The 27,631-nt window shown below is 52.0% G+C and overlaps 1 protein-coding gene across 1 annotated transcript; it reads right to left on the reverse strand.

Annotated features, from left to right (window-relative positions):
* On the reverse strand, positions 1–27,427 carry LOC133344762 (rho-related GTP-binding protein RhoN-like). Its single transcript, XM_061554899.1, is given in 6 exon segments — positions 1–1,910; positions 5,961–6,092; positions 16,000–16,095; positions 16,097–16,110; positions 24,783–24,870; positions 27,244–27,427. Coding segments are annotated over 6 exon segments (696 nt in total). The 5' UTR covers positions 27,346–27,427; the 3' UTR covers positions 1–1,646.
* Between the last annotated feature and the right edge of the window lie 204 nt (positions 27,428–27,631).

Raw genomic sequence — 27,631 nt, forward strand, 5'->3', positions numbered from 1 at the left:
CTCAAATGACGCGGTTTTTTTTATTTGAGTGTAATTTTGCTTCATCCGATTCTCGCCAAATATCAGGTGAAGACGACACGAGAACTGACACGCCACATAATTACCGACGCCACCTTTCCATGACCAACCGGCGCAGGGACGGCCCCGGATTGCGCTGGGATCCGTGTCCCACCCACCATCACTTGATGAGACACGAAGCTGGCACGGACCGAGCACTCGGTACAGTAACCGCCCTCCCCCACTAACCACCCCTTGCTGACCCCGACCTTTCCACACGATGATGAGCCACTTTGTTGAGCTATCATTTGTGGCCAGGTCGCTTCTGACGAAAGAGCTCTGTGGCTCAGCGGGCCTTACCTGGTAAAATAAAATAGTTTAATTTAGTTCCTGCAGCCGATGGAAAACCTCCCACTTGCCTGGCTCGAATGTGCCAGTGGAAAAAGTGGTATTGGTTGGATCGCCCTGGAAAACGCAAGCCTGGTTTTCAAACCGAGCCACCCCATTTCCCAGTGGTCATGGAAATGCGCCGTCAGGATCTGACGCGGAAAGGGGTATACCAACACTCAAGAGACACGTACATTTTCAATGTGCGCGTCGTCCGCAAGACCGCGTGAAAAGCATCATTAACTCGCGAGATGACACGCTCGCGGTTTCCTTGTTGAAGTGTAATTTACCGAGAGAAAAAATGGTGACAACGGTGCTGTCTTGCCAAGGCTGACCGATTTACGAGGCTGACCGATTTACATGTCGCATCACTGCACGGTCACAATAACGCTATCCTCATATAAATATCACGCGCATGACCACACACACGCACGAACAGCAATGCTAACTAGAAGTTATGTTTCAGCAGCAGCATCAGCAGCAGCAGCAGCAAGAAGCTGTTAAATAAAACACATTCAAAATTTGCGGCACATTTAACACGATGGATAGATTTGAGGTGAATTAATCGTCTCGGCAAACTATACCTTTGGAACGGCCGGTCGATCTAAGTTTTTGTTACTGGAGCGGTGATTGTAGGGTGACGCGTAAGCCACAGCACACCAAGCGTCTGTATTGCACGTAACTCTTCTTTGTGTTGAACACCAACGCTGCCGACTTAAAATACCGCCTCTCTCGCCGCGAGAAGTGGAACGAGATCGCCGCGTGACGGCAGCTCCATCTTCACAACTCGAGTTCCGAGTTTGCTCGCAATGACCGCCGCTGCAAACACTTCGCACACTAAACGTCGCGTGGGCGGGTCAGCGGGGGCGGCAGGGGCAACCTCCTTCGCCAGGAGCTCCCGTGCGATGGAACTCGCGCCCTCTCGTCAGATCGCGGGTCCGCACACACGCACAGAGACACGGATACCTCGGCAATACAAAATATTTTCGTTCACATTACCACGACGCGTTTAGCTATCCGTGAACCCCCATCGGCAACATCTGGCTCTTAACGCCCCCCCCCCCCCCACGGCACTTACAGTGAAGCGACTGAACCTCACGGTGCGTGCGGGGGGAGGGCAGGCTGGTGGGTTCCGAGAACCCTCAATCCATCAAACCGCGGCCCACGCGAGGAGGGAAGGTCCTTCACGACGTCTTGCGGTGCATCCCGCGAGTCTCCGGCGCGCGGATCCGTCAATCCCGCGGGGGCCTTGCGGCGCTCCTTCACATGAGCACACAGCTCTTGGCGCGCTCCTTGCGCGCCACGAGCTGCTGTGGCACGGGAGTCTCGCGCGGCGTCTGGGACGCGGCGGCGGCGGCGGTGGACGCCTCGAGCCGGGAACGGCCGCGTTTGAGCAGGTGCCGGGGCAGGCGGCCGAGCGCGGCCAGCGTGGCCATGTGGAAGACGTCGCGCACGCTGTTCTCCGAGAGCTTCGCCGAGCACTCCACGTAGGCTGCCGCGCCGAGCTGGTGCGCCACCACCGCCCCCTGCGGACGGCACGTGTCGGGGGCGTGAGACATCGGCAGGCCCCCCCGGGCGCTTTGGCAGGGCGGCCGATCTCCCAGGGGAAAGACGCTCAGAAAGAATTGGACTTTTGTAATTAACGCGGATACTTTTCAGCGGAGAGCGGGGGGGGGGGGAAATGCACGAGGAATACTGATGGGGGGAGGCGAATGCAGGGCTTGGTTTCTCAATTGAACATTGTCGAGCCGACTGGAAGTGGCTAAGTGACGATGAGGAGTCGCGGCCATTGTGAGAGGTATACTTAATGTGTTGTTACTGGTGGGAATTTGTTTTTATGGGTCGCTGGAAGACTGGCATAGGTGGCTCATAACGATAAGCCAAAAGGGCTGGTGGGGGATCAGTGGTAGGTTACTGGGAGAGGTAAATTGGATGTGGTGTGCTGGGTGTGGAAGTACTTTTTTGGTGGCCAACCCGGATGGACCCTGCTGAAATGCACGCCTGGAAGTGGCGAGTTTTCGTGGGATTTTTATTCGCCTTGGGCGCCGTTTGTAAAGAGCCAAGAGGGACAGTTCCTGACATCCTGACAGAGTCCATAATTGCGTTGCTGCGGAGAAGCGCGACCATGTTATTTCAACGTGTATGGAGGACAAATTGAAAATGTATTGAATTCTGTTTTAATGAGTTTGCTTTTTTTTCTTTGTTTTGGCAAAAATGCTTATCCAAGCAACGGCGCAAAATTCTTGGTTAACTTTGCGAACCCCCTCACTCGCCATCTCTGATGCAAGCAACTCGACGCTTTGAAACGCGTTCAAAAAGCCTTCCTAGGCTCTGGCAGCTCTCTCTGGGGCATCGGGTCCCACACTCCAGCTCAATAGACCCATTCATTTGAATGATTCTCATGGTCCCAAAGGCTCCGACAAGGTAAGCCAAGCTGCCAGGGCTGAGAGAAGCAATGACTTGGGAGGGGGTGGTGGGGTAGAAACACTGGATGCAGTTCTCAGGGGTGCCTTACAAACAGTAATAAAAATAACAACATAAATAAATCAAATAATAGCAATAATAATTTCAGGACCTTGTCAATCCATTGTTGGATGAAGGCCATAACTTCAACATACCGGTCAATGTGGAATGGTGAAGAGGGGTGGGGGGAGAGGGTGGGCTTGCACAGATATCGCTCGCATCTCGTGTTAGCCGTGGCTGGCAATCCAACTCGTGATAGCCATGGCTGCTTATCCAACTTGTGATAGCCGTGGCTAGGAACCCAACTCGTGTTAGCCGTGGCTAGGAACCCAACTCGTGTTCGCCGTGGCTGGGAATCAAACTCGTGTTAGCCATGGCTGGCAATCCAACTTGTGATAGCCGTGGCTGGGAATCAAACTCGTGCTAGCCGTGGCTGGGAATCAAACTCAGGTTTGCCGGGTTTGTAGTGCAGCGCGCTAACCACTGCGCTACCATTCTACCCGGATAAAATAACTCGTGCGCCAATTTTTGCAACACTGAAATTGAATGAAAATGAATTAATTATCATTCACAACAGTGCACTTTTACCGAAAGCCATCTTTGCTTTACGTTTCACAGCAGGAATGCTCAAGTACGTTCAACAGGACCAAGGGCAGGTGGGGGATGAGTGGGTTGTGACCGGGAGAGAGAATGACCCAATAGCAGAACCACCACCCCCACCCCACCCTTCACTAGAAATGGTACAAGCCACAGCTAATTAGAAAGTGCCCAGCTCAATGAGGGCCTTTGTACAGACTGGCAGGTGAAGGTATTGACGACAGAGAAAACGGAGATACCATCTTAACCTTGGTGTCTTTGTTAAAATCCGATAGGTCATTCTAAATCCCTGTGACCTGGTTAAATTCCCCGTCGTGAGGCTGGTTTATTAACTGAAGTTCATTCTCCCCGTGTTGTGCGGTAGATATCCACCTAAACCAAGGCATTCCGCTGCTGTGTAAACAAAGCCAACAGAACATGTTTCAAAGTTGGCATTGACTGCTGTGCAAACAAAGCAAACCAAACATGTGTAGTGTGGCATGCGTTTGCTTCCCTTGCAAGCAGGGCCAGCCAGAGGTTTCTGGAGGCCCGTGGTGGAATAGCTGGTGTGGGCCACCTTATTCCAGAATCAATCATAATCCCCAATGTATCCTCGGGCAATCCGATGAGCTATGAAGGTCTTTTTCACAGATGTCCCCGTCAGGGCGGGTCAGAAAGTTACAACAACAAACAATGCCAAAAAGAATTAGAGTGCAAAGTATAGGAAAGGTCAACAAACCACAAATAAATAAATACTACACTATTATTATTTTACGAGGTAAGTCCCATTGAGCTTTTAGTTATTTTTCATCAGAAACCTAGCCGCCAATGCTAGCTCAACGAAGTGGCTTATTGCGTGGACATCTATAGCAGCTAAATACTCGAGAAACGCGTGTTTTTGTTCAAATTCCACCACCGACAGGCCTGGAGTGGGGCTCACTTTTGTGCCTCCCCTCCGCCACCTCCCCTCCGCTCTCTCTGCGTGGCCCTGCTTGTAAGCTGCATTGGAGATCATTTTAAAACACACATAGGGGTCTTCTTTTTTCAGAAAGTAAAATTATTTAGATGGTGATAAGCAATCAATTTGGCAGAAGGACGTGATAAACTGCCCGATGTTGTTCCAACAATAATAACAACAACTCCACGAAAATTACATCATAATCCTCTCATCGCTCTTGCTCTCCCGACGTACATTTAATTTAATTTCTCAATCGCTCAGGAGACACTTGAGGAATATCGCGCACCTCCCTCGTGCTAAACGGTTTCCAGAGCTCTGAATCAAAATGGGAAGATCAAATGGGGGGGGGGGGGGGGGGTGTGGCTAAGTGTCTCTCCTTTAACGGTGAAATGAGAGAGGGCGATGATGGTGCTGATGCTTAATGATATCTGACAGTCTCGAACTTTTGCTCCGCCATCTGCTAGGACTTCTATTTTGATAGGGCACGACGCACTTGTCGCCTTTGTTTGGCCGAATATCCTTTACATTCCTCTGATGCAGCAGCAGCAGCATGTGCAGCAGCAGCAGCATGTGCAGCAGCAGCATGTGCAGCAGCAGCATGTGTAGCAGCAGCAGCAGTTGTCGGCTATCGTCCCCCCACTGCCACAGAACCACCTCAAACCCCTTCCAGTTTTGTGACCCCCCCCCCCTGCGCCCCCCCCGCTCCCCCCCCCCAATTCCCTACCGCCAACTCCACCTGCACCCCTACCCCCCTCTGCACCAACAAGAAATATATTAGCATAACGCAACTTAGGTGATTGAATAATGAATGACGAAGAAAGAAAACCAACAAACAAATTGCGTCTGGCCCGATGTCAATATTTTTGGCAAGATAAAAAAAAAACGGCACCTGCGACTCTAAATATTTAATGCGCGCCATAATTTGTACATTATGTATACAAGCCGCAGGTGAAATCCCTAACTTGGAAATAGTAATTACGCGTGTTTATCGTTTCGTGCACATGCTGGGTATGAAAAGAATGTATTTTTTAAGAGTATTTATTACACCCTAGAAAAAAAAATCATTACAAACCACACACGTGCGATTAATCGCGTTCACCGATCCAAAAGCCCATCAGGGCCGCTTTAATGTCCGTGGCTGAGCGCGGGGGCTAGGGGTGCCGGGGGGTCCCCCTGTCTGTGGGGCAGCTCGTGGCGATAAGCCAGCGCCGGCCACACCCCACGGTGTCTTCTGCAGGGTGACGCTCGCCGTCGTTCCAGGGACTGGGGGGAGGGGGTGAGGTGTAGCGATGTGGGTTGCTGGGTAGATAGGGGGCTCGGGGTTGGACTTCTTTCGCACTGTACGTAGCCAACCATGCTCATCGGAGGTGTGGGTTGACAAGGGGGTGGTGGTGGTGGTGGGGGTGGGGGGGGGGCGAGGTGTAGCGATGTGGGGGAGAGTGGGGGCTCAGGCTGATGGGGGGGGAGGGGTGGGGGGCGAGGTGTAGGGATGTGGGGCGAGGGATGTCGCGCCGTGGGGCTGGATGGGACGAGGCAGCGTGCTGCCCTGCTCCGCCCCACGTGGCGTGCGCGCCGTTACCTGCTCCTGCGTGACGGGGATGCGGCGCTGCTTGGAGAGCTCGAGCAGGGTGGGCAGGTCGACGCGCAGGTCGGCCTTGCAGCCGATGAGCAGCACCTTGCTGGAGGAGAACTCCTGCGACTCCGCCTGCCACTGCACACCGAGCACAACCGCCACCCCCCCCCCCACGCTAAGTCAGCAGATGCGGTTTCTCGCCGGGACCGCGGCAGCATTGCGTGCGAGGCACTCGCGTGCTGTCGGCACGAGAGCCGACTCCGCGTGACGGAGAGCGCTGTTGTTTTGCGGAGATAACGGAGACCGCGTTCTGATGCTACGCTCAATCTCACGAGATCTCGGAAGCCGGGGAGGGTTGAGATTTGCTCGTACTGCCTACCACAAGTTGTAGCCTTAGGCTGTGATGGGGCCAAGAGATGGCAGTTGCGGCAATGGGTTGTCGAATATTATCTGTGCGGAGCTGTAAGTGTACCCCCTCCTTATAGGTTGTGAGGTTTCGCCCCAATCTACGGTGTCCTGTCACGTGATGCCACACAAACATGAATAGAATTGGCCAAACATCCCAGTGTAGCAGGATCCTCTTGATAAAGAGTCCGTGAGGTTGACAATATAAAGGGAATAATTGACTGCTTATTTACGACGCCCATTGTCTTCAATACAAATGCAAACTCTACTCTGCATTATTTGACTGCATCCTCCATAGTCATGCGTTCAACTGCTACATATTTCATACCTCTAATATCTTCCTGTATTTATTTGAAAGAGCTCCATTTTGGCGAACGGCTTAATAATTGAAAGCATGAAATCCGAATGTAGCGTAGGGAACGGATGACTAAAACAGTGGCACAGTGCGGTCAACATGGGCCCTGGTGCAAGCAATTAAATAAACGATCAAAAACTATTAAACAATTTTTATTGTACCAGATAAGGCCCACTGAGTTATAGAGCTATTCTTTCAGAAACGACCTGGCCACAAGCGATAGCCCAACGAAGTGGCTTGTCACGTGGAAATGTATAGCCGCCAAATACTCTGAACGCGTGACGGTGATTATTAACGTGGGGAAGGGGGGGGGGAACGGAGGACCCGGAGGCAAATCGACTTGGCCACGGGGTCAAGAACATGCAAACTCCAAATATACATGTCAGGGTCAGGATTGAACCCACGACCTTCTGTATACCACTGTGGCGCCCAAATAAATAAATAGATATGTCTCGTTATCGTCCCTCCTCCCCTGTCCAATCCCCCCTCCTCCTTTGTAGCCCGGTGCCCAAGCACCTCAGGCTAATGGGCCCCGGTACAAATGCCCCGCCCGCACACTCGGACGCTGCTTCACCGACCGCACGGGGGATTGACAGGGGAATGCGTTCCACTCTTCGCACGGATGGCTCACGCTGCCAGTCGCATTTCCACCTCTTCAGGGACAAAAAGGCCAGGACCTGACTATGGCGAGAAGGATATCTCACAAGACCACGAGAGAAGAGTACTACCTGTACATGTATTGTCTCGAGTGGTGCATCGTTATTGTTATTACGAGCTACCAAGGAAAAGTATTTTTTGTTGCAATAACCGCATTGGCAGCGCTACACTAGCACACAACAACACAAACTCAACACATGGCGACAATAACACTGCCCCTAAAAATAGCACGAGAGGCGGAGTTTTGGACAATGCTCTTCTCCTTGATACGTGTGCTGCAGAAGCAGGGCTTATTTTATTTTCCAGCCCACAGTGTTATTGTTGGAACTGCTGAGCATCCGTGAAATCCAGGACATGTGGCATCCCTAGCTGGTGGCAAACCTAGCTGCCAGCAGCCGGAGCAGCCACGCGGGAACAGGAAGGGACCGACGGCGTCGTGGCAGCGCTTGCGTTTTTCGCTTCAATTATTTACCAACTTATTTTATTTATCACACGCGCACCAGAAGGCGCGCCGAGGCGCGGGCGTGTTCTGGGGCTGTGCGGTGCCAGGTAAAGGGGACGAATGGGGGAGGCGGACGCGGAGATTTTGGGCTGCGAGTGATGACGGGGGGTGGGGGGGGGGGCTCAGGGAACGAAAGGGGGGCGACCGGCGTGCCGTCAGGGAATTCCGCAACTTCAGTTTGCGAGGCGATGGGCAAAGCGCCGGCGTGACAAGGCGCTGAAGGGACGAGACGTATCGGCCTTCGGGAGACGGAGAAGGGGCACACGAGAGGATGGACGTAGAGGGGGCTCCATAAGGCATTTTTTCGGGTTAGATTGCGTAAATATATAAATGCGTTGTAAAACTCGCCACCACCCGACACACCCAATTGGTAAGGTTTGTCACGTAAACGGAACATGACAATTCGTTACGAGTACAGCACACCGGTGTGCTGGAGAGCAAAGCCACCACATTTACAATCCGAGTACGACGTTTCACCAGTAATTACAACCAGCTTCATCAGGCGGCAGCCAGACTTGTGTATAGAGAGGGGCTTGCCACCTTCATGAGCCCGAGAAGGGGCACACAAGAGGACGGAATTAGAGGGGAATTCGAGGGGGCTGCCACCAGTGCGGGGCAGGAGGAGGGAGAATACGCATACGGTGGATCGAGATATGAGAACAGCGGGGTTGTGACGAGGGAAGAGGCACAGAATGGGAGTGCGTGGAGAGAGAAAAAAAAGATCCGAGCGGTCAAACTACCTCCGTGCAGCAAGGGAACTTCCAGCTGAGAAGCAGGAGGACGAGGAGGGAATTGTGATGATGAGTTGTACTGCGGTGAATTACTCGGGTTTCAACTCGTGGCAGTGTGAACGTGTTTAGTTTTACACTTCAAATGGCGGCATTCGCAATGCGGCACGATCAAGCTACTGCAACACATGTACACGATCGCCATCATTCTCTATCTTACCTCTACTCAGGGACAATAATGCTTCCTTTCTACAGGCTTTTTAGAATATGAACTTAGTACATTTTTTTCAATAAACAAATTTCGTAAATAGAACAAAGAGCTTGGGGAAGTCTGTCAAGTGTCAGTTATAGCTGTAAAAAAAAACATCTACGCCATACGCCAGATGTTTCATGTCTGGATAGTGCCTTCAAATAAAATGCCACTGTGTAGGCATTGGCGGTTCTGCCACTGTACAGCTCTCCGATGCGCTCTTAGGTTATGCCGCTGAGTTTCGCTCGGCGCGATGTCCGACGTTTCGCTGCACAACCCGGGAGCTTTGGACTGCAGTAGCAGGCACACACACACGGGAGAGTTGTTGCAACGAGATGCCTTCTAAATGGCGTCCCCCGCGGTAGTTGGAGCAGCGCGTTGAGTGCGGTCGGTTTGCACCTCATTAGAGTTCGAGAAAGCCTTGCGTCGGCAGCGGTCAGCGTGAACTGCTTCGCCGCTTACTGCCTAACGTGGTGGAAGACGAACATTTAGCGCCTGCCTTGGACGCGAGCTCGCACCAACAAGGAGTACGACTGTGGGCAAGAACAACCGAGATACAAAACAAAACTCTCGAGATGAGACGTCGACCGCACGAGCTCCTTGCAAGAGGCGTGACGTGCGCGCGAGTCAACGAACGACGTTTGCGTCGCCGTACGCCGACGACGGCCGCGGACAAAACCGCCTGCGATGCGCCACGAGTCTCGGAAGCTCAGCGAGTTTGAGCCCCGGACAGGGCATGGATGCGTGACCACCGTGGCGCAAGAAAAAAGAACACACACACACGTATGGTCAAATGACCGGCATGTACCAGGGCTACCATCATCCAGCAGTGGATTGACAACTGGGGCTGTACAGGTGCGCGGATGTCACAAATACTGTATGCAGGAATTCCGATTGCTCTCAATGCGCGCGTCCAGTGTTACGGTCGGGCAAGCATTATGCAAAGCGTCGTCAGGACGCCTGAATGAAGGCGGAGGTGGTGAACAGGATATTCAGAGTCGCTCACCGACAGATGTGCCCTCAAGAGGCCCTTGTCCCCCCAAGGGTGCGGGGCGCAGCGTCACGGGAATGGAGAGCGATTGTCTGCAGACCGTGGGTGACCCAATCAATCGAATCTCCACAACCACCGGCGACATCTCTCGAGATTACTTTTTGAATGCCGCCGTTACAGCAGGAGCAGCAGCTGTTCGTCGCAGCCCGCTGTGCCCTTTTTTTTTTACGATAAAAGTATTGCAGGCGGACAGGCGAACGGGGTCCGGATAAGCGGCTCTGCTGTTGCAGCTCTTCCCATGCGTTGTTCGAGTCGCGCCATGTGATGTTCCGCACGGCATTCGACGTTTCGCTTCACGCGCTGGGAGGTCCTTCGTGAACTAAAAAACTAAAAGAAAACTGTTTTTATTTTTCCAGCTATGGCCATCTGAGCTATGTAGCTCTTTTTCAGAAGCGACCTGGCCACAAATGATAGCTCAACGAAGTGGCTTATCACGTGGAAATTTATTGCAGCCCAAATACTCTAAACGCATGTGTCTAGATGTGGAGGGGAAACACTGGAGGACCCAGAGAAAAGTCCACGCGACCACGGGGAGAGGGACGCGCAAACTCCAAGGCGTCAGGGTTGGGATCGAACCCATGCACTCCTGCATACCAGGCGAGGTGGTTAACGTCTCGCCACCATGGCACCCTAAAAAAAACGCGTCGTGGAGGCTATAACAGCTCAACCGCAATCACAGCCGTGGCTCGGACAAAAAAATACAAAACAACATTTCATGCCAAACGACGTGGCAAGCGAGGTTAGCCCTCTTTCAAAAACGAATGCACAATTGTCGCATTTTTCGGTGGACACTTCACTGATAAGGGGCGCAACAAGTCAGCAGATGTCTATCGACCTGTGCGAGTAAGCGAGCGCGAGAGCAGCTGTTAAGGGATATCGCCTGTTTAGGAGCCAGGCAGATTCAGAGCCCTGACATGGGGCAAATGAACTGCAGTTTATTTGTAGAGCAGCGGCAACAACGATAAACACCGTGGAAGTCACTTCGCCGCCGCCGCGTTGTAAACGAGCCACTTAGCAGCGCTGCGGTGGCCACATTCTCAAATGTCAGGCCCGCGAAGATCATAACCGACGGTTATTTTTTTTTCAATGGTCCGGGTTTGATGATGCGTGACTTAGGTGCCCGTGACGTGAAGGCAGTGGCGTGTTCAGCTAAGAAATTTCCGGATGGGTCAAACAATTGTTCGTGGACATCGACTGGGGATGGATACCGCAAGGAGGTTACCGCGAAAGCTGATGCAATGGAAACTGACACACGCTGGACAGAAAAGAGGAAGACCTCAGAGCACATGGCAAGGCACAGCAAACAGAGATTTGGCGTAATGCGGTCAACAACAACAGCAGCAGCGAAGGAGGTGGAAGGCCGGAAGCAGCAGAGAGGAACTCACGTGAAAAGAATGTGCGGAATGCAGAAATGCTACCCGATGATGTAAAATAACTCTTTATTTTTAAAATAAATTTTACATCAATGAAAAATGAAAAATAACAAAAAATGGTCCACGATGCAGAATGCCTGTCTAAAATGTCTGGGGGGAACTCTCCCGTTTGCTCCCCCGCATCACCCCCCACCCCTCTCCTAGGTGTGCTTCTGCTTGGATGAGGGGTTGGTGGGTCACGGTGAGATAATGAGCTTGACACACCGATTAGACGGCGCAGCGAGGTGACCGCTATAATCTGAAATTACACCTTTTTTCTAAGGCCTCCTCAGTGTGCTCTCCAGTTGCCTGGGTGCAAAGTGAGCCAAGTTTTTGCCCAATCCTGGCCGGCTCATTAAAAATACTTAATAAAACTCACTCGCCTAACTCGGCTAACTCAGGGCAACACGAGGAGATTATTCAACCGAGACAAATAAAAAAAGTCTTTTGGCACATTCGACGAGATTGTACCGCGAAGCGCAAACCGCCGGCTATCACTCTGGTAAAGTGGGAGGTGAGTTCTGTAATTGGAAGGAAATGCAAAATTATATCACCAAAAACTTTTGCAAACAAAAAACGTCACAAGATAAACAGGCAAATTTGCCACTTGGGGTTGGTGCATTGTAATAATTGATACATTTTCGCAGATTTATTTTCAGTTTCATACAAACTTTAACTTTAAAGCGAATTTATAGTTTTCCAGTGATGGACGCAGCACCTCCGGCTACCGGTTTCTTAATAACCAAACCGCGTCGCTGAATTTCGGGCAAAATAACAGCCAACGGATAATGACTGCCTGCGGAAGGGAACATTGGGCACTTTAAAGCCAGACTCTCAAATGTTCTCCCCTGGAAAATTGTAAAACAAATCATTACTAAACTATTTAAACTAAACACATTTTTTTTCTATTTTACCCACTGAGCTATACAGCTCTATTTTCAGAAGTGACCATCCCACAAATGATATCTCAATGAAGTGGCTTATCATGTGGAACTTTACAGCAGCCAAATACTCCAAACGCACATTTTTAAATGTGGAGGGAAAAGACGGAGGACCCGGACAAAAATCCACACTACCAGGGGGAGACCATGCAAATTTAAAATATACAGCAGGCGTCATGGTCGGGATTGAACCCACGCCCTCCTGTATACCTGGCAAGGGAGTTAACATCTTGGCACCACGGGGTCCCTGTGACCTCTACACATGCGCAAGTACGGCCTTGTTTGTCAATCCACTGCTGGATGATGGGTCTCCCATCATGCAGTGCGGGTCATGCGGGTTATTTGAACGTACGTCACCACGTGGTTGGTGCGGTTTGGAGGAGCAATAATCAAACAAATATTTGTAAATTGATATCTTCTTGATTTTTACTTGGATTGAACATGTTTCAAGGCTGGTAAGCAGGCTTGAGCCTGGATAGTACTTGGATGGGTGTTTGCCATAGGGCCTGGTGGGCTCTATGTTGTGGGCAGCAGAGGGCAGTGAAGCAGAATCCATTGTTGTACTGTAATTCTACATTTCCACGACTATGCTCACTGCCTTCATCAATCAATACGCACTGACCAGAGTGATGAAGTATGGTCAAATGACCCATATGACCCACAAAGGCATGGGGAGGCAATGGATTGACAAACAGGGGCTGCCATAGTACATGACTGGTCATACGATTTGTTTTATGAGCTAATAATCGCTCACTTGAAATTAAACCCTCAACTTTTCGGTTCCGTTTTTCACGAAAATAAAATTCGACCCTAGTTACCGGGGATATCGCCACGATAACACGAGGCTGACCAGCGGGCTATCGAGTTTACGTGGGAAATCCACGTGAATCCACCCACAAAGGGCCGCCCTTAATGGATGCCGTTAGAGCTCGTTAATGATTTACCGGCGACTCTCCCCGCCCTGTCATGCAGTCAATCTCAGCAGCAGCTGCCAGCCGTCGGCTGTGGGACAGTCGGACACACGACGGCTGTGCAGCCGTTCCCTGTGACCCTCTTTGTTAAACGTTACATCGAGCGACAGAATTTTACTCGCCATCCGTCGGCAAGGTAATCCACTCCTTTAGGGCTCTGTAAATAATCGTACCGCGTTTGGCAAGCGCTGGTATCTTAGCTAAACTAAAGCAAACTTTTAATATTTACCAGGTAAGCCCCCACTGAGCTATGTAGATCTTTTTCAGAAGCGACCTGGCCACAAATGACTAGCGAGACGAAGCGGCTCGTCGCGTGGAAATTTCTCGCAGCCAAACACTCTAAACGTGCGATTTTGATTCTGAACGTGGAGGGAAAAACCGGAGGACCCAGAGAAAACCCTACGCCACCACGGGGAGAGAGAGACACCGCAAACTCCAAATATGCGGCTGCGGCAAAACTGTGCTGCTGCAGTGAATGTTTATCGGGCGACGGCTTTTTTGAATCTTTTTTGTAAACAAAAAACGCATCTCTACGGTACGGCCGCCATGGAGCAGCGAAAGCAGCTGGTGTGCAGATGGTTAAGTGGATCGGCACATCACGGGACTGGCAGCGATGCGGCGAGGACTTGGAGAGGCCTTCATCCAGCAGTGGATTGATTTTGCTGACGATGCTCACGACGATGCACATCATTAATAACCGCATTTCAGAGCCTGAAACTCGTTACAGTGACCTTATTAACGGAAGAATCACTCAAAAGTGCTTTGCACTCGAGCATGATGGTGGTGTACATTTATTTTGGCCAACGTGTCTACTCGGCATGCAGCTGAGCTCTTTCACAGACTGCGAGTTTAAATTTTCCGGTGGGGCCGGCCCCGGGCAGATTTGACGCACAATCCCTCGCACGATGCGGCTCTCGTTGCGCCGAAGCTTCTTGACGAATCTGTACACGCCGCGCTGTCCATTGTGCTCCTAATTGCTCTATTCCATCAGCACGTGCGTTGAATGGGTGCGTGCACACGCTTCAGAGATGTTTAATTAATTGCACTGCAATGCCATTTGCTGTCGATAATCCGTTAAATGCCACGGCCGACTCAGGCTCCCCCAAGTTGTTATTTAAGGAAACTAAATTAATTAAACAAATTGTTTGGTGATGCAGCTGCATCGGTGGAGGTGCACAAGCATCGCCAACTATAAACAAAAACTCAACACATCCATCAATGAACCCCCTGGCACTCAATGAAAAGTATACAATGGGTGACGTTTCGGGCAACGAACAATCTTTGTAGCACGTGAATAGATGAAATGCTGTTCTTACAAAGGATCAAAACTCAATTTCGGTAAACCTAACCCCGGCGGAATAAACACAGGGGGTGAAAGGTCATCTATTTATGTCCCAACGTCCAAACGCCGTCGGCGCACAGGTGTGCGGATGTTGATCGCGGCACACCTGGCCCGGTCCGCTTTCACAAGCGCTGACGCACACGCGTGCACACAATAGTTTCCTTCTTTTCTTCTCGCACAACAAAAAAAAGACACCGACCGCCGCTCCGCGAGCGCGCAGCCGACACCTTGCAGCCCAACAGCCCCGGTGAGCGCTCTCTCCCTCCTCCCAGCCAACGATGACGACGGCCCCCGGCGGCGTGCGCAACACAGAGCGGCGGCGAGAGGTTCTACGCCTCCTCCTACTCCGCCGCCGCCGCCGCCGCCGTGGCGTTTCCGTGCCGCCGCGTGGCAGTGGCCCCGATCGCCGGTGTGACCACCTCGGCCGAACCACGAGCAAGCAGGCACAGGCCGTGCCCACGGCAAACGCCGGATTATGGTGGAGATTTACGGTCCGGCCGCGGTTTGCATTAACGGATTTATTAAAAGTGATGGCTCCATTCCTCATGGCAATGCTTTAATTCGGGGCCAAGGCATTCACTGCTCGCTTACGTGCGTGCGTGCGTGTGGCGGGTGCATGCATCATCGCGCGTCTTGTGATGCAACGGGCACGGCGTGGGGTCGCTGTCTCAGCGGTGAGCAACGCGGCGTTTAAATTCGGCACGCGTGCACGAGCGATTGTGTTGTACGTGTATCTACCTGGGATGCTGCCACAGTTGTGTAATGAGTAGCAGTTACATTTTGACTGAAAATTTTCGTGACTGCAGGAATTCATATTCTTGGTTCTTTCGGTAAAGTCGCGTAGATAAAAAAATACAATAAAAAAATAATAATAATAAAATTAAAATAAAAGCAAAAAACCCACGCCGTTTCTATCGCAAGACCGTATGTGTTATTTTTTCATTTTCTATCTACGTGACTTTACCGAAAGAACCAAGAATATAATGAGTAGCACACTAGACATGGGATCCAGAGGTCGCTGGGTCAGTTCAATCTCCCGGCGCGGCGGTTTGCAGGTTGCTGGAACCCTGCCGCCACCCCCCACTCCCACCGTCGCTCGCCACCCAGCAAAACCGCGGCTAGATGATTGGCAGCTCGCGTGTGGTGGGGTCAAGTGTGGGTACACCCGCATCTTCCAAGACATGTGCGCCAGTGTGGAGGAGTAGGCCAAAACATTCTCGAGCGCAGCAGCGCGAGCAAAGCAATTGCGGGGCCTGCGCTTTTGCCGCCTTGTCACCGATGCAGGAACGTGCCTATGCCCGCGTGTGTGTGTGCGTGTGTGTGTGTGCGTGTGTGTACATGTGTGTGCGTGTGTGTGTGTGCGTGTGTGTACATGTGTGTGCGTGTGTGTGCGTGTGCGCGTGCGCGGGGGGACACGCGGGCCACACTCACTTTCTTGAGGGTGCTGTCCAGTGTCTCGGGGCGACCGACGTCGAAGCAGATGAGGACCACGTCAGAGTCCGAGTAGGCGAGCGGCCGGACGTTGTCAGTAGTACGGTGACCCTCGGGGCACAGGGAAGGAACAGCAGCGGCGGCAGCGGCAGCGGCAGATTTTAATGACGTGCTTTTGCCGCGTTGGGACACCATTAATCATGCGCAGATGTAACGTCGGCCGTACATCGCGTGTAAGTGGTGACGTTCAATGCTGCGGTTGACTCATTCTCTCCAGCCTTTGTCGGCCGTGGCTAAAATATCGCCACGAATTTTAGATACAATTCCCAAGCAGTGGCGCGATGGTTCGCGTGCTACGCTGTGAACCTGGCCACCCTCGCTTGACTCCAGGCCCGGGCGAAATGACTGGTGCTCCCCGCCCCCTCTCCCCTCCCCCCCACCTGTCTCCAACGTCCTTTGACCAGCATGGGGAAGTATGGCCAAAACAATCCCCGCGGCTTGCACGGCATGTTGGTTCCGCAGTGAATTGGCAGGGGCCGACGTGCGTTATTTGCGAACGTCTAAGCAAAGAGCCGTTTAAGTTTGGCCTTCTTATTGACATGGTCATATTAACACACAAAGAAAATGGATTTGGAAGGCGTAATTATTTCATTATTTTACTCCTACGTTTCATGTGGAAAATCAATTTTAATGTCATGACTCATCCCGCCACGAAGACTTAAACAGTGGCTGTTTTCCAAACGGCGAAGGACATGTACGCTTTGCGTCCGCAGCATCCATCAGATTGCCTTCTATCCGGGTTAAGTGACGGCCCCACTAATGTTCCGCGTGTGCGTTGTGTCTAGAACGCCGCGTCCCCCTGTCGGGGCGAAGCGCACGCAAAGTTGATTCATTTCCCTTGAACGCCGAATCCCCGCTCACGTTGAGCTCAGCGGGTGCCTTTGGACCTAAATGGGGGGCAGCAGGAGGGGGGGGGAGCGCCGAGTGATTTTTTTTTCCCGTGTAAGTTTTTGCGGTTGTGCCGCTCCGTAGTTCTCCGGCGCGTTGTTCTGGTCGTTACCGCACATTGTTCGTGTCGTCACCGCGTATGGTTCGGGTCGTTACCGTGCGTTGTAGGGGTCGTTACTGCGCGTTGTTCTGGTCGTTACCGCACGTTGTTCGTGTCGTCACCACGTGTGGTTCGGGTCGTTACCGCTCGTTGTTCTGGTCGTTACCGCACGTTGTTCGTGTCGTCACCACGTGTGGTTCGGGTCGTTACCGCTCGTTGTTCTGGTCGTTAACGCACGTTGTTCGTGTCGTCACCGCGTGCGGTTCGGGTCGTTACCGCTCGTTGTTCTGGTCGTTACCGCACGTTGTTCGTGTCGTCACCACGTGTGGTTCGGGTCGTTACCGCACGTTGTTCTGGTCGTTACCGCACGTTGTTCGTGTCGTCACCACGTGTGGTTCGGGTCGTTACCGCACGTTGTTCTGGTCGTTACCGCACGTTGTTCGTGTCGTCACCACGTGTGGTTCGGGTCGTTACCGCTCGTTGTTGGGGTCGTTACCGCGTGACAACACGCGATAACGACCCAAACTGTGCTTGGGAAAGCTGCACCGTGTGATTGTTTGTAAGAAATACCCCCCCCCCCGTCACTTTCCTCCCTTTTCTGTGTCATGTGACAGTTGCCCACGGCCACGCAGGTCCCGTGAGTGCTGCCCCTTCACCCCGACAGCGCGCGGTTGATCAATGCCTCGAGCTGCAGTGGTGGGGTGTTTTTTTCTTTCTTTCGGTTAAGTGTCCATCACGGGACGAGAAGTATTTTAACACGAATAGCGCGAGACATGGGGGGGGAATTGAGGAGGCGGGGAAGGGGGGGCGGAGATGGGGACGGGCAGCAGTTGGCAGGGCTGTGGGAATGGGATATTTACTCGGCAAATGGTGTCACCCTGACCAAGGCCCAAGGGTCACAGTGAAATGCGATTACGCCACCACGACACTGCGGGCGGGCGGGAAATCAAATTTGCCGACTTTTTAAACAACGATTCGCGATAACCTTTGCTCCTTGCTGCGGCGTCCTCCGTCCCTGCCAACGAGCACGGCGCATGATCGGTGCCAATGTGACGGAGTATTACCACCTCCGTGGATTGCTTCCCTCGCCCTGGTGAGAAGCGCCCACCCTCCTCTTATCTGCTATTTCTAAAGCCAAGAACGCAGCTGCACGGTGACCTTCACCGCAGCAACTGTGTCATCGGCTTAAAATAAACAATCAAGTCAGACAAGTGGGAAAAAATTGGTTCTCCAAAATGAACGAGGTAAGGCGGGGGCGAGCGAGCAGGTGGACGGGATCGCGAACACTTACGGGGGCGTCTGCCCCTCCGCAGGAAGTTTTAGCGAAAGGTCGCGACTAACAGCAGGTTCTACCGCATAGGTTCTCGCCGTTGTAATGCATAGCCGCTCTCTGATGTGCTGTCGGGTTAAACCGCCTATCGTTCCGCACGGTGTCCGACGTTTTGCAACCACACGTTGGGAGCAGTTCCCGAGGAAGCTCCTATCGCGTGGGAGCGAATCGTCGGGGCACCGTGGCCGAACAAGGCGCGGCGCAAACAACCAAGGACGCGTCGCAGAGCTAGCGGGCAGGTTTTCTCCACCGAGGGTCAGAGTGCAGGCTGAGCTCTGTGAAGAACAAACACCGCTCAAGCTGGGCAGACTCCCCCGAGGGGTGGGAGGGCGAGATGATGGAGAACGAGCGGCCTCCTGGGCTCCGCCGGATTTTCCCATGCCTCTCAAATGCATTCCAGCAGCCCCGGCTATTTTTGACAAGTCACCAGAATGGTAAAAAAAAAACGAAGTAAATAAAAAAATTCAAACAACCGCTGTTGAAATTGGGTGAATAAGTTTCACGTGCTCAGAATGTCAATTCACATGTTTTCGTTATGAATAAACTATTTCTGCTTTGCTGCAAACTGCACGCGGAGTTTCGTGTTATTCCGCAGCGCGATGGATTTAATTTTGCACAATCCATGTGCCAGCTTCAACGCTGCTGCCACTGCTATGGCAATTAAAATAAAAAATATTACCGTTCATAAATTAACAAGAATATTTACCTACGCACTTCAAACAAATAAAATCCACTGATACTACGTGTCACTTTTTATGCACGATGAACGAAATTATGTATCCCAATGACACCTCCCAGATTGCTTGGATGTGTGCAGCCACGGCACAGTGATCGTACGCAGCGGGCTCTGAACCCGGTGACCGCAGTTCGATCCCCAGCCAAGGCGAAACATCGGTCGCGGGCGATATCTGCGCAGGTTCAACCGGCACTGACCAGCGGTGCTGACGTACGATTCCAACGGCCACCACGACCGACACAGCATGGGAAGGCTTTTCGTCCAGCAGTGGAATGACAAAGGGATGTGTAAAGTAAAGAAAAAAAACACAACGGCTGGGAAATCTAACAAAAAAATGATCGCCGTGTTACGTCACCGAGGCTGACCGACAGGACGTGAAGCATGCAGCCAGGAGCGTGCGCAAGCATCAGCTGTCCTTCTCAATCACCAGTCACTCCCGCCACACAGATGACAGTTATCAATCGCCGCATCAACTTAGCTAATGTCCAGTAATGAATCACGGCGCCGACATGTAATCGCGAAACAACGAATTGTTATTTCTTTAATGGTAACGCAACAATGTACCGGCCTTGGAACGCTACCAAAACACGCCGTCAGAGAGCTCATCATCCTCCCGCTCACTGCTCCGCCGCGTACATTGTTCGTGATCGCCTTGTCATTTCATGTCAAGATCAATATGCAATGTCATGGAATAGGGAAATGTTTCAAGCGTTATTTTTTCTTGGCTTGCATTAGCGACGTGCATTTGCAGAAGCATAAATCAGAAATGTCACTCCGTATAATGTGCAGCGGATGAGACTACAAGCGCAGACAAAGATCCCCCGTATAGCCTTAACAGACTTTTGGGGCAAGTCCTATTAGTGAGCATCTATGAAGGGAGTGGGTGGCCAACACCAAGCTCGGCCGCCTTTGTCTCCCCTACGGCGATGTTTATACACTGTACCAGGTACTTATTTGAGGCGGAGTCGTGCTCGGGGAGATAATCGTCACTTGTGTTGGTGATCGCGAGCGATGATCGACCTCGGTTCGCCGGGTTCGTAGGGCAGCGACACACACACACACACGGTCCAGGAATTAACATAATTCCGAGATCAACAAGGAACCAGACGTTCCACAGGGACTCACTGCAGCATGCACCAAAATAATTAACGGCACCGCCATCAGGATGGAGTGCGGAGGCCGCGTCGCGAGCCGACAGCGACGGCGGTGGCGCCGGTGATGTCCCCCGCCCTCGGAGTGACCCCACGACCCTCTCCACTCTCACCCTCACACCTCTTCGGAATGCCACCTGCACTGCTGCATTAGTTCGAGCCGAGACCCCTAGGGTGTGCCGCCCGTCATTCGGCACGATGTCCAACATTCCACTGCACATGCTGGGAACCAGTTTCTTCCCAGCTTCTATCAGGGAACTGAACATTCGGTAGCTGAAAAAGCCGGGAAGAGACTCCACTCTTCATTTTTCGCCTCGACAATGTGAGGGCTTCATCTTCTTGGTTCTTTCGGTAAAGTCACGTGGAATGGAAATAATAAAATAATACAAATTTAACATAATAAAATAATTCTCACGACGTTTCGGCCACAACGCAAGCAGCCATTCAGACTCTGTCTACTCGACAGACCTGCTCTCCACCTGCGTGCGGATCACGTTCGAGTGTTTAACCTCGCGTACCTCCCCCCCTGCCGCCCCTCTGCCGAAGCCGAGGAGTGAAACCGTACATCGTCTGCAGCCGGGACGGTGGAGACATAGTTTTTTTACGGAAGGCGAGGTGGGACTTGGGCTTTCCATCGCGGCGGCGGCTGAGCGCCGTGTGGGCTGTCGCCGGAGGCGTGCGAAGGCGCCCCCCCCCCACCCCCCCACAGCGCGCTTAGTCGCGAACTTGAACGAGCCCACCATTCATTCCCACGCAGCTTTGCGCTTAGTGTCCCCTCGTTCTTTATTCACCTTGGAAAATCTTGCAATAAGTCTTGAGGCTATATATTATATTCGAAAGGTGTGGTTGCTCAAAAATATGTTTTATGATGACATACAATAACATTGAGTGCTTAGAAAATATCCCACGCATTTCTGTGGGAAATGGTACTCAAACTCTGAATAGCTTTGACAGCGAACCAACTCGCTGTACTGCCTCTCACGAGCCAAATCGCTCGCCTGAAATGCGCGTCTAAAGAACAAGATCTTCGCCTGACCCGCGAGCTCAACCTCTGACAAGCTGGGTTACAGATTCTTGGTACCGTATCCAAGGAACGGTGCTCAAATCGTATCCACCTCACCGTGGCCCAAAGCCTCTTCCTGAACAAGCTGCATGCATTTCAAACGAGTTGATTGGTATGAAATATCTTCTTGGTTCTTTCGGTAAAGTCACGTAGAAGGGAAATAATAAAATAAAAAAAATAAAACATAATAAAATACAATTCTCACGACACGTCTCAGACGCTGTCTTTCCGACAGATCTGTTCTTCACCTGAGGATGGCTGCTTGCGTTGTGGCCGAAACGTCGTGAGAATTGTATTTTATTATGTTTTATTTTTATTTTATTTTATCCCTTCTACGTGACTTTACCGAAAGAACCAAGAAGATGAATCCCTGCAGTCACGAAAGCTTTAAATCGAAATTTGGTATGAAATATTTATATTGTAATGCATATACCTGGTAACTTCAAAGGCTGGAAGGCATTCCAGGATGTCAGTCTCGTGTCTATTTGGGGCAAAACGTACGAGGACAAACTCAGCTTGTCCTCATAAACACCTGCCTGACGCTTCAACAGCGGAAGCGGCAGAAAGCAGCAGCGGGGAGGACTACATAAGTTTTATTGAGTAAAATTGCGACTGATATTTTCCAAAGTGCCCATAATTACATCGCTTGGGTCAGGCTTCGGAGCGGTGCGTGTGGGAGAGAGACAAGGTTTGAAAGCGTTGCGTAAAAGATACATTTATCGTGGGTGTGGATGTGTGACTGCTGGAACTATTAATAACGAGCTACAGAAACACAAAACAACCTCCGGACAGCTTGGGGAGAAAGAGAGGTACAACCAGCCAGCTTTGTAATTAAACGTGATTAAAATTCATTGCTGAATTTGAGAAAGGACAACACGTTAAGTTGCGTGAAAAACGTTATTTTCTTCTCAAATTCTCCCAAGATGTCATTAATCACTTTCATTATTCATAAATTGCGCATTGCAACGTCCATCACGTGGCCGCGGGAACCTAGTCGTCAGAAGGCTGCGTGGCAGAACGCCCGCGCCTCAACGCGCGGGTTTGACTCGACGAAAACCTCCGGGTGGTCACAAATAAGAGTCGGGGTCCAGGGCGCGTGAGCGCGGTGCGCAGAATCGGAGCCACCCCAGGGCTCGGGGTGTGGGGGTTCTGGGGGTCGTTCTCACCCCTCCTCCTGCACAAAAGCGACAAGCTCGCCAAGGATAAAAAAAAAGCCCGTGGTAGCCACAAAAAAAAAAGTGCCCTCTCAATGCGAGACGATTTGCACAACAAAGACCCCGATTGTCGTGGCCTCTCTGACCCCCTCTCCCGACTCTGCCGCGCTGCCACGTGAGGACATTCCACCGTGCTGGCCATCGCAGCCGCCCCCCCCCCCCCCCCCCCCGATGCTCACCACCACCAGCTGGGGAGATTATTCGTTTACGGGGTGAGCGGGAAATATATATACACAGCCACAACGGGTGTAGAATTGAAAGGCTTTATCTGATCTGTTCTCCACCCACCCCCGGTGTGCTTAAATTGCAGCGTGCGTGTGCGTGCGTGCGTGCTTTAGCCAAGCGCGAATTGATGTGAACGAGTGCCGTGTCATCCGGCTTCCTGCGATCCTGCAATTAACGATGGGTAAAGAGCTGAAACAAGCGAGCGGAACCAACTGGAACAACAACAATAACAAAAACGCACAATTTTAAATAACGTATCAGCGGACCACCAACCCTCGGAACGGGATGCTTCAGCGCGCGTGAAGGCGGTCGCGTTGACCTCCGTAAAGAACTCTTCACCGATTGTCCGGGAAATCGTCTCGGTTGCAAATTTGAAATCCCAAATGAATGATGTCTCGCGTATTGCTGGGCGATGCGATTGCTTGTAAGGCTGCCACATCGTTTCAATCCTGCCCCCCGCTGTTACCCTCTTTGTTTTTGAAGAGCAAAACATTTTTTTGGGGGGGCTGAGATTCTCAAGAGATCTGCTTTGGGCATTATGCTAACAGCATGTCTGGCGTTGCATCATTAGCTGCCATTATGCGCTCTCCCGCGAGTGATTATTTTTTGCTAGAGCTCTTCAGTTAGCATGGACCGTTACCACTACTGCTTGGCCATGAACGTGTGCGAGTCATGGATGCAAGATGAATGCAATATTTTATTCAACAGCAGTAGCCACTGTTGCAGGTCCCCCCCCCCGCCCGCCGCCCCCTTTATGGAGGTGTGCACTTGGCATTCACTTGAGTTAATCGCCAATTAGCCACCGAGCCTGTCTTCCTGTGCTCACTGCAGCCAAGCATGCCTATGATGTAGAGTGGACCGTGGATGGAGAAAGGTCAGAGCCCATTGAGAAGAGGGGACACAGATCGAGCTCGGTGACATCCCGTCCGCGTCCGCAGCGCGAGAGACACTCATCACAGGCCCATCAAAAGGTCACGCCGGTTTATCTCCGAACCTGCGCTTGTCGTGTCTTTTCCGTGAAGATAAATAAATCTGTCCACCCCCCCACCCACTCACCCCATCCCAGGATAATAATTGCACTCGCAGATCGCAGATGAAATGCTGGGAGGACATGTATGTACGTTGAACTTATCTCGCACCGTACGTAGCCAACCGTGCTAATCGGAGGTGCGGGGAAGGACAACAAACTCAACACAAAAAAAAACAGTTCGAAAGAAATGAGTCTTCAATTTGAGACTCGGGGAGAACGAGACATTTGATAGCTTTGGCGGCGTACAGGGCATGTGCTGTATTCACCCCGAGCTGCCTCTTGCTTAATCCCGAAATCCGGCACGAACCTCTCCATGTGCCACCGATCAGTCCTCATCAAGCAAAGATGAGCAGATGGGCCCCTAGATACAGTTACGGTGGCACCAGGGGGGTGTGAGTGAGACGCCGGAGCCGAGGAGCGAGAGAGCATCTGCTCATCTCTGTGGACCGGCAGAAGAAGCGCCACGGAACGATAATGGGAGGCCGGAGGGCAATCTCACGGCGGCTTTTAAAACCGGGGCTGTGGTGATGATTATATTTTTTTTACGTCAAAGGCGAAAGACCGTTTTTGGCCACAGCGCATTTAGTGAATGATCAATGCGGCACGAATAGACGGAGATCGATCATCGGCACGAACCGTTAATATCCCGAGAACGTTTCCCTCCCCATTCAGAGCGAGACGGGGCCGTCTGCTCGCCCCCTTCCCACGAGGCGAGCGCCGGGGCCGTCCTTCAATAACGCGCTCGCTTCTTAAACACGGCCGCCACCCTCGCAGCGGAGGGTGGCTGCGGCGCCCTTTCAAAACGAGAGCCCTCCCGTTCCGCGAACGTGCCTACGTTTGTACCTACACCGTATGTTTGTTGAACTTCTTTCGCATCGTACGCGGGCCGACCGTGCTAATCGGACAACAACACACTGTGAGCGAGGGGCAGCAGACGTGGTCTGGCGTGGCGTGGCGGGTAAATTAAACCGGTGCGTCGGCCTCACCAGACGTGTCCCACATGTTGAGCTCGATCCGCTGCTTCTCGATTTCGAAGCTGGCCGTGTAGTTCTCAAACACCGTCGGGATGTAGCCCTGCAGACGGAGGGGGGGGGGGGGAGATGAGACATGTGCACGGTACGCGCGCGCAAAGTTGCCCCGCGTAAAACCTTGCGAGTAAAACCAGGGCGAGAGCGAAAAGTAGTTTCCGTTCGCAAGACAGAGATAGACCTCGGGTGCAAACAGTGGCTGTCGTCAGCTACGGTGCGTGCAGGCGGTGCAACTGCGCATTTAACACTCCCCCACGGAGGCCCAAAACGCCAGGTAACGAAGAGAAGAAGGGGAGGGGAGCTGGACAGGGCCCTCTCCCTCATCTCATGGATGGCACCAGGGCTCACGTCAAACACGCGACACCACTAAACCACGTATTTTTGTTTTCATTGAACCAACATCAGCAATCACATCAGAGGGCGCATACACGCGCGATTAACATCAGCATGACGGGAGAGTCGGGAGGGGGGGCCTCTAAGTAGACTTATCTCTTTAAACAGGAAGCGTTTAAGGTACACCAGGTTCATTTTCGAACTCAGGCAAATGTTCTACCTCTAAGAGGGGGGTGCCGGGGGGGGGAAAAAACACGGGGAGAGAGGGGGGTGCACTAAACCACGTTAGACAATAACCGTGATGTACGACGCTTTGTCAATCCACTGCTGGATGGAGGCATCCACGTGGCGGTTGTGAGGGCTGCTTGACCACACGTCACCACGCTGGTCCGTGTGGGTTGGTGCATGGGTTGTGGGGTCGGCGTGGGACTTTGACGGGTTCCAGGACCAGTTCCAGATGTCACGTGGTGTGGCAATTGAGCTCGGGTCGCCCGGACGTGTTCGTGGCTGCAGCGTGCTAACCACCGCGCCACCGCTCCGCCCTCATTAAGCATAGTAATTGCTTAATGATGCGTCTTTTGTCATCCGGGATATTCTGAGTGCCAAGACTATATCGTCGTGCGGTCCCATTTAGAATGTTCTGGTAATCTCCTATCGAGTAGTTTCGAAGGCCGTATTTTTATATTTTAATAAATTATAAGTGACTTTAAAAAGGGACAAAAGCTACCGCGACCCCTAATCATGGTAGTTATTACATTTCCGATTCAATATTATTATACGGTCCATTAGGCTGGCCAATTTAAACCCGTCAGCTTAAATAAGAATAACGCTCTTAATGGCCTTAATTGCGGGGATTTTTTTTTGTTGTTGCACAATTTGTTTAAGAGCAGATTATTAAGTCATTAAGAGCTAACAGCTGCCGTCTAAACATGGCGCACACGAAATGTCCTCTTCCGTGCCATTTCAAAGAGAGCAAGCGGTGAGCGAGTGCCACAGGGCATCTGCACGGCAAAAGTTCGAGTCCACGACTAGAATTCTACATCGCAGCAATTGCTGCGCAGAGCGTTGAAATTGCGTGGCCATGCAACCCAAACGATTGAGCGTGGAATAAACCCGCTGTTGTCAGCGCTCCTCCGACGAGGGAGAAGAAATGGCAAAACCACACGAACTGAATTTAAAGCCCTCTCGTCGTTGGCGAGCTAACCTCGACATTGGCATCCGTAGCTCCTTAACCCATTGTTAAAACTAAACAATTTAAATATTTTTTTTATTTTAGCAGATAAAGCCCACTAAGCCATGTAGCTCTTTTCCGGAAGCGAACTGGTCACAATTGATAGCCCAATGAAGTGGCTTACGGCAGCCAAATACTTGAACGCATGTTGCTTCTATATGCGGAGGGAAAAAAATATCCACGCGACCACTTGGAGAGAGGCATGCAAACTCCAAATATACAGCAGGCGTCAGGGTCGGGATCGAACCCACGACCTCCTGTATACCAGGCGAGGTAGTTAACAGCTAGCCATCGCGGCGCCACACGCACAAATAAAAATCGAGTATGCCCGCAAGTCCGCTTTGCATACACGGCGTCGTATTAAGAAGCCCAATAAATGTGGCACAGCTCAGGGAATGATGGCACGAAGATAACGAGCCTGAGAGAGGGAGGGCGGCCCGCCGTGAAGATGCGGAGATGAATATCAGCTGAGCTCAAGGTGGGCAGCTGTTAACGTCGCGAGGGGTAAGGACGACCACTCGAATCGGCACTTCGTCCGGCGATGAATGACTCATCAAAAGTCAGGTGAAAGTGATTTCCTGCTCAAAATGAGCACTGGGCATTCGACATTTCTCCGGCGGGTGGGACATTCTATCCGTAGAAAACAACCACCGTCGACTTCCGCCACAAAGCGGCACCTATTTTATCGACCGCGGACGGGTGATGGTCCGAGTTCATTCAACCCCTTCAGCAGGATTTGAACTCGCAAAAAAAAAAACCCTTCGTCCGTTCAGCGAAGCCGCTCCGCTCCGCCGCTGAGCCACTACCGACGACGCCGACGACGAAGCCGGCCGTGGTGCCGGTGAAACACAGTACCTCTGGGAAGCAGTCCTTTGCGAAGACGTGCAAGAGGGCCGTCTTGCCGCACTGGCTGTCTCCTATCACCACGACCTTGCAGCGCATCGCCGGGCCGTCCATCGTGACTCGGGCTGCCAGAGCGCATGGGATACCCCGTGTCGCGCCGCGCTCGCTCGGACGCGTTCCATGAACCACGCTCGCTGCGCCGCACGGGTTTTAGTGTTGAGTGTGCGGGGGCGGGGATGGGGGGGGGGGCAAGGGAAGGGGGGGGCGAGACGAAGGTGCGAGTTGAAGCTCCACCCAGCGACCAATGTGTCTTCCCCCTCTGCCGATGATGTAATGCAACTGTGTGTTTTTTGGTGATAGTAGTACTGCGTTGGGCAGCGGTGCTTAATTACACATTGCA

Source organism: Lethenteron reissneri, chromosome 20 (assembly GCF_015708825.2).
Source record: "Lethenteron reissneri isolate LAM-NWPU_2019-01 chromosome 20, ASM1570882v1, whole genome shotgun sequence".
Taxonomy (NCBI): Eukaryota; Metazoa; Chordata; class Hyperoartia; order Petromyzontiformes; family Petromyzontidae; genus Lethenteron; species Lethenteron reissneri.